The sequence below is a fragment of the Mastomys coucha genome, unplaced genomic scaffold, assembly GCF_008632895.1.
Source record: "Mastomys coucha isolate ucsf_1 unplaced genomic scaffold, UCSF_Mcou_1 pScaffold5, whole genome shotgun sequence".
Classification (NCBI taxonomy): Eukaryota; Metazoa; Chordata; class Mammalia; order Rodentia; family Muridae; genus Mastomys; species Mastomys coucha.
In genome coordinates this window covers 83216419-83224114 of record NW_022196911.1, presented here as the reverse complement: position 1 = coordinate 83224114, position 7696 = coordinate 83216419, and the positions used below count along the sequence as shown (strand labels likewise).

Sequence of the window (7696 nt, the reverse complement as noted above, 5' to 3'; positions counted from 1 at the left end):
TTTTTTTCATTTTCTCTATTTACTTATTTTATTGTTTTTTTAAATAATTTAGTTTTCGGGCCTAGAGAGATGGCTCAGTGGTCAAGAGCACTGGCTGTTCTTCCAGAAGTCCTGAGTTCAATTCCCAGAATCCACATGGTGGCTCACAATCATCTCTAATGGGAGCTGATACCCTCTTCTGGTGTGTCTGAGAAGAGTGACAGTGTGCTCACATACATAAAATAAGTAAATAAATGAATCTTAATAACCTAGTTTTCATTTTATGTGTATTGTTGCTTTGTCTGCATGTATGTCTGTGTGAGGTAGTTCAACTCTCCTGGAACTGGAGTTCCAGAGTTTTGAGCTGCCATGTGGGTGGCAGCAGAGGTCTTGAGTGGCCTTGAACTCAGCAATCAGCCTGCCTCTGCCTCCCAAGTGCTACCTACCCCTTTTCTCTCTCTCTCTCTCTCTTTTTAAAGAGAGATTTTTTTTAAAAGGGTTATTTATTACATGTAAGTACACTGTAGCTGTCTTCAGACACCCTAGAAGAGGGCATCTGATCTCATTACAGATGGTTGTGAGCCACCATGTGGTTGCTGGAATTTGAACTCAGGACCTTCAGAAGAGCAGTTGGTGCTCTTAACCACTGACCATCTCTCCAGCCCTCCCTTTTCTCTTTTTAACTCACTATCTTCTCACCTAAGAATCCAACTGCTTTAAAAACATTAAGCACGAATTCTCCCAGGGGATAACATCTAATAATTACCGAATACTCAAATATAAATCCTATATTAGCTAAACAATGTACTTACATAAACCATATTTTGTCCAGTCCTACCAGGCTTTCCGAGTCATCAAATGGGATAAAAACATTCTCCTCTGAGGAGGAGGAACACAGAATTGGGAGATTGCTCAGGATAGTAAAAAGTTTTTTTTTTTTTTTTTGAGACAGGGTTTCTCTGTGTAGCTCTGGCTGTCCTGGAACTCACTGTGTAGACCAGGCTGGCCTGGAACTCAGAAATCCGCCTGCCTCTGCCTCCCAAGTGCTGGGATTAAAGGCGTGCGCCACCACTGCCCGGCACAACACACTTTTTTTATATCATCCTCTATATTCTTGGGCAAAGCCATCTTCCGAACTGCCAATCTCCCCTAAATTTTTCTTTTGGACGCGGTCACTTCCGCTACATGAACATCCCTGGTCAACTCTACTAAAAAGGTACGGCCCCTCCCTCAGGACACCAGAGACCCCGGCTAGACTACGAGACGACAAGGACACGATATCTTACTTTTCCAGCTACTTCTCAGGCTAGGTAGGCCTGTGGACATGGGTGCTCTCAGAAACCGCCACGCTCTGCTCCGAGGGAGTCCGGGTCGCCCACCGGAAGCTGTGCGTGCGTGGGCGAGTGCGTGGCTGCGCGCGTGGGCGCCAACCGCTCACCCCCAAGGTGGGGAGCTGGCCCACAATCCCTCGCGAGGGCGGGAAAAGCAAGGGGTCACCTAGGAAGGGTCAAGGGGCACCATTCTCGTGGTGGGGACACACAGCGGGCCTTCTACAAAGTCTTGAATTTTTTCACAGCAAGAACCCGATCAGTACTGGGTTGCTGCTTCTATTACAACTTCCCTCCAGGAGGATGATTCCTTTCAACGATGTTTGGAGCAACCCATGAACCAGGGCAGAACGTGGCAAGGAGATATGTCGTGTACGGTCCAGTTGGCCTGGTTACCATTCTCTGGTCTCCAGCCTCGGTTTTGCTTTTTTTGTTTGTTTGTTTGTTTTTCACTGTCAGGCTATACCCGAAACGTTGACTCGGAGGAATGACACTAGAAAACAATGCTAAACGGGAACTGTTATAGTAGACTGTCCTCAGCAGCAGCAAGGCCTCCTGAAGCCAGACTCCGCCCCTTACGCCATGCGCATGACGTCACAGAGCAGTCCTTTTCTCCCCCACCCCCCGGGAGGGCGGGGTTTGGGCCGCTAGGGCTTTCGCGCCTCTCGCTCTACCTCACTGCGTTCGTTAGGCGCAGGCGCGGAGCTCTGGAAATGCAGCGGGAATTGGTGGGTTTTCCGCTGTCTCCCGCGGTGCGCGTGAAGCTGGTGGCTGCGGGATTTCTGACCGCCGAGGACGTTCTGGAGGTGAAGCCCTCCGAGCTGAGCAAAGGTAACGACTCCTGGCAGCCGACTGATGCACCGCCTCCGTCTTCCATCTCCCGCCTCCGTCTTCCATCTCCCGCCTCCGCCAAGCTGCTCTTGAACTCCGGCTGTAATTCTCTGGTGGTCGGAACTGTGTGGAGCAACATTTGCTGATTGCTTTCCTCGTGACCGCGCCCGCTGGATGTTTGGAGGAATCTAAGGGAGTTTCCTCTTGGACCAAAGTGTCCAGTCAGTAGATGAAAGAACCGACTTCTCATCATGAGGTTTCCTGATAAACTGGGTCGGGAAACAGTCACAAGCCATGTAATTCTCGCTGGTCAAAGATCCTAGGGGGGTGGGAATGGAATCTGAGAAATGAAGGATTAGAGGAGGACTAGAGACATTTCCGTGAGAAAAACAGAAAAACATTCCCTTACACCAGGAGAAAGCTCTAGAAAGACGTTCATGATTCACAGAAATTCCATCTCCACCCCCATCCCTGTCCCAACTTCTTTCCCAGAGTTCTTCAGGTTACAGATAAGTGGAAACCACTGCATCCTTAATGTATGCAAATCCAAACTTGGTTGTAGTCACCCACTGTGCCAGTAATACTATGTGCATCTCTCTGCTGGTCGCCAAAGAGGACAGAATGGAATCTGGTTTGGTTTTAAAGTGTTGTGTATTGAATTCATGGTTTTGCCAATGTTAGTTAAACAGTCCACCACAGAGTCTAATTTTAAGGGTTTTTTTTTCGAGACAGGGTTTCTCTGTGTAGCCCTGGCTGTTCTGAAACTCACTCTGTAGACCAGGCTGGTGTCGGAACTCCGAAAAATCCGCCTGTCTCTGCCTCCCAAGTGCTGGGATTAAAGGTGTGTGCCATCACGGCCCAGCTTTAACTTTTACATAGCAGTAATGATGCTAACAGGACAGTAGCAGAATAGTAGAGCACTAACTAGCTGCTCATGCCCAAGGCCCTGGTTTTGATCCCCAACTGCTAAATAACTAAATAACTGAGTCATTCATTACTCTGTTAAACTTTTGTTTATTTCAAAAAAAAGGTTTCTGGGACTGGAGAGATGGCTCAGTGATTAAAAGCACTGACTGCTCTTCCAGAGGTCCTGAGTTCAATTCCCAGCAGCCACATGGTGGCTCACAACCACCTGTAATGGGATCAGATGCCCTCTTCTGGTGTGTCTGAAGACAGCTACAGTGTACTCACAAACATAAAATAAAGATAAATCTTTAAAAAAGAAAAGGTATAGTCCCGACTGTCTGACTAAAGGCATGGGCTACCATGCCAGGCTCTTGAGTTATACTTTTAAATCTCTAATGTCACGTTTTCTTTTTCTTATTTTATTTATAGAAGTTGGGATATCTAAAGAGGAAGCCTTGGAAACTCTCCAAATTCTAAGAAGAGAATGTCTCACAAATAAACCAAGATGTGCTGGTCCATCTTTGGCAAACAAGAAGTGCACAGCACTGGAACTTCTAGAGCAAGAGCATACCCAGGGCTTCATAATCACCTTCTGCTCAGCCCTAGATAACGTTCTTGGGGGCGGTATACCCCTGATGAAAACGACAGAGGTTTGCGGTGTACCCGGAGTTGGAAAGACACAGTTATGGTAAAGTAGGACGTTCCCTGCTTAAGGGTGGACTTAATGTAACAGATACTCTGCTGTGAGTGTAGTCAGGAAACCAAGAAGCATACATCATCACTACTGTGTATGTATTCACATCAGTCAGCTTACCATTTACATTATCCAGGTATCTCGTCTCCTTGGTAACATTTTGATATCAAAAATGTTTCTTTTGTAATATAGCCTGGTCACTAAACACACACACTCCTAATTAATTGGCTTCTGAGATACATTTTTCAAATGTTTAAAAGTTGATTTATATATGATAAAGAGTTCTGAGCCAGGTTTGGTGACACACTCATAATCTCATCCCTCAGGATACTAAAGCAGGACTGCTACGAAATAGAGGATATTCTGGGCTGTATAACAGTTGCTAGACTAGCCAGTGATATATAGCAAGACCCTGTCTCCCCCTCAAAAAAAAAAGTGTGTCTACCTGGTTATGGCATACTCCTATAAACATGCCAGTAAGGGTAGAATGGAGACTGAGAAGGATTGAGAGTTGAAGGATTAGCCTGGGCTACATTGCTGGACCCTGACTCAAAGGGAGAAAATGTAAAGCATTCAATTCCCAGCAACCTAAAACCCACTAAGACTTCCTTGATTATAATTTTATACAACACCTTATCTATTATCTAGGCGTCTATTGATTCATACGGATTTGAAGCTAGACATCTAGAGAATTAGAGATCTCTTTTGCCTTGGGATATTTATTTGCATTTAGAAAACTTGATCTAACTGATGATTATATTCGGCTTACAAAAGACATTCTAAATGGTTATGATAATGGTTTGGTCTTTTTATTTCTTGACAGTATGCAATTGGCGGTAGATGTGCAGATTCCAGAATGTTTTGGAGGAGTGGCCGGTGAAGCAGTATTTATTGATACAGAGGGAAGTTTTATGGTTGATAGAGTGGTTAACCTGGCAACTGCCTGCATTCAGCACCTTCATCTCATAGCAGAAACACACAAGGAAGAAGGTAAGTTAAAGACAGTTCGTATTTGTGGGTATCTCAGATCTCAGTAAGAGACTGTCCCAAGCTAGAAGCTTAACTAGTTAAACTCTAACACTTTTGTTGCAAAATGATATATGCTGCTCTCCTCATAACCCAGGCCATGTATGTGATCCTTCTGCCTCAGTCTCCAAAATGTTGGCATGATAGACCTGTGTCATACCCAACTTGGCAGCTATTAACTTTTCTTTTTGAAATTTTTTTTTTAAAAAAAATCACATTTATCATGATGTAGAGATGGCTCAGGTTTTTGTTTTTGTTTTTTATTTTGTTTTGTTTTGTTTTTGAGACAGGGTTTCTCTGTATAGCCCTGGCTGTCTTGGAACTCACTCTGTAGACCAGGCTGGCCTCAAACTCAGAAATCCACCTGCCTCTGCTTCCCAATTAAATTTGACATGTGCCACAACTGCCTGGCTGCAAGTTTTTTTTTAAAGATAAGATCTTGCCTTCCCCCCAACCCTCCCACCCACCCCCCCAAAAAAGATCTTGCAAACTGACCCATTTGCTCCATCCTCTTAAGTTCTAGGAATATAGGTATGCTGACATCATGCCTGGCTAAAAATCCTTTAAAACTAAAAATCAGTAGAATATACTATTTTCTAACATATATTCTCTCTCCCCTCCCCCTCCCTCTTCATGTGTTCCCTGCTGGTTTCTCTCTCTGTCTTTCTCTCTCCTTCTTCCTCTCTCTTCTTCTCTCCTCTTTACTCTCTCATTCTCTTTCTTTCTTAAAAGATTTAGTTTGCTTTGAATTGTTTCTATATCTGTTTGGGTATGCACATGTACCTAAAGCAGGTACCTAAGAAGGCCAGTAGAGGGAGTCAGACTCCCTGGAGCAGGAATCACTGATATTTGTGGCCTGCCTATTGTGGCCCTGGGAACCAAATCTAGGTCCTCTGTAAGAGTAGTATGTGTTCTTAACCTCCAGGTCGTTTCTTTCGCCCGCACTACTCATTTCTTTAGACAAATATTTTATTCATTTATTCATTCAGGTGAACTCAGAAATCCTCCTGCCTCTGCCTCCCAAGTGCTGGGATTAAAGACATGCTCCACCACCACCTGGTTGTTGGCTCAGTTTTTAAAAAGTACTGCCTGTTTTTCCTGAGGTCCTGAGTTCAATTCCCAGCACTCACATGGCAGCTCAGACCCATCTATAATGAGATCTAGTACCTCTTCTGGTATGCATATGTCCATGCAGACAAAGTATCCTTTTACATAAATAAGTCTTTTTTTAAAAAATTATTATTTAGTATGTGTGCACACATGCCACCACTCATATGTGGAGATCTGAGGACAACTTGAGAGTTGTTTTCTTTTTCCGGTATGTGGGTCCTATGGATTGAACTCATGCTATCATCTTGTCATGGATCAGATACATCATAGGGGCTGAAGAGATGGTTTATTGTTAAGAGCTCTTGCTGCTCTTGAAGAGAACCAACTTTGGGTCCGAGCACCCTGTCTGCAGCCCTAGTTTTAGGGGGTCCGATGCCCTTCTGGCCTTCATGGGCACCATGCACATGCATGGTACATATTTACAAGGAGGCAAAACACCCAATAGCATTAAAATATTTTTTAAAACATTCTGAAATGTAATAATTAGTTTCTCATTTCAAAGCCAAACTGGCTTTCTTTGATTTTTATCTGTTGGGGTGTTTTACCTAAATGCATGTCTGCATTGTGTGTGTTTAGTGCCCTTGGAGACCAGAAGATCCCATTAGATCCCATTAGGCATTAGATCCCTGAGTTATAGGAAGTTGTGTGAGCAGATGTGTAGGTTCTAGGAATTAAACCCTAGTTTCTCTGGAAGAGGAGCCAGTCCTCTTAACCACTGATCATCTTTCCCCCTTTTCTTTTTTGAGACGTGGTCTTACCCTGTAACTGGCTGAGGCAAGGCATGTGGATGATATGTGATGTTTGAAGGGTATAAATAGGACTGAGTGGTGGAGAAAGAGCTTGGCTTGCTGATACAGCAATACTTGTGGGTCTTGAGTCTTTGCTGCTCTTAGCTTCCCTGAGAGAGGCACAGCCGAGAACTCCTGGTGTTCTGTTGGTCCCTTCTGATGACTCAAGCAGAGGCTGAGGCCTGGCTGTCTGTGCTAGGTCGTGTCACTGGTGGCTGTTGCTAACCCGACTCTACTTAACTGGACATGGCTAGTGTGTCCGTGAAGTGGTTGTGAGTACATTGGGATGCTGCTGCCTGCTAACTTGGGAGCTGGACTGCAGGGGTTGCTAGTTGTTACAAAGAACCTTTCTAAACAGGTCCACTTCTCCCATATCCTTTCTTTCCCACTACCTCTGGTGGGTGGTGGGCTACAAGGGAGGTTAAAACATTTTAAGAACCATCATTAAAAATAGGATTTGAAAAAAAATTAAAGTTCTAATAAGAAAGCAATCATCAAGTCACAGTTTACAGTCATTTTGCAATAGTTCTGTTGTCTTTTAGAAAGTATGTCTTACAATGATACAAAGATATTCCATTTTATTAAAAATAACTGTTTATGATTGGCATACTTTTAGAACAAGAAAAACTAAGCTATTTAAGATTGCTTTGTTTGTTTGTTTCAGAACATCAGAAAGCCTTGAAGGATTTTACTCTTGAAAACATTCTTTCCCATATTTACTATTTTCGTTGTCACGATTACACGGAGCTGCTGGCACAAGTCTATCTCCTTCCAGATTTCCTTTCAGATCATTCAAAGGTATGGCTCATCCTTCTAAAATAACGTCTTTAGGAATGTTGATAATACCAAAATAGACAACAGTAGTATAAACGTAATGCTAGTTCAAAAGCTTCTTCTCTTCCCACCCTACCACTTGCTTACTTATTTATACATATATGGTATTCGTACTGTAAAATATTGTATATTCAAAAAAATATTGTATATTCATTGTATAGTCTCTTTGGGGGGGGTTGGGTTTTTTTTTTTTTTTTTTT

The 7696-nt window shown here is 43.5% G+C and overlaps 1 protein-coding gene across 4 annotated transcripts in view; it reads left to right on the top strand.

Moving 5' to 3' along the window:
- Positions 1-1915: 1915 nt before the first annotated feature.
- The window catches only part of Rad51c (RAD51 paralog C), a 39914-nt gene continuing 34133 nt past the window's right edge, over positions 1916-7696 (top strand). Inside the window, exons 1-4 of one of the 4 annotated variants that reach the window (XM_031351978.1) lie at positions 1916-2138; positions 3474-3732; positions 4562-4728; positions 7327-7460. In XM_031351978.1, the coding sequence (XP_031207838.1) occupies positions 2021-2138; positions 3474-3732; positions 4562-4728; positions 7327-7460 (678 nt within the window). In that variant the 5' untranslated portion in view covers positions 1916-2020. The remainder of the gene's footprint in view (positions 2139-3473; positions 3733-4561; positions 4729-7326; positions 7461-7696) is intronic. The other 3 variants (XM_031351979.1, XR_004113243.1, XM_031351977.1) reach the window with 3 other exon arrangements.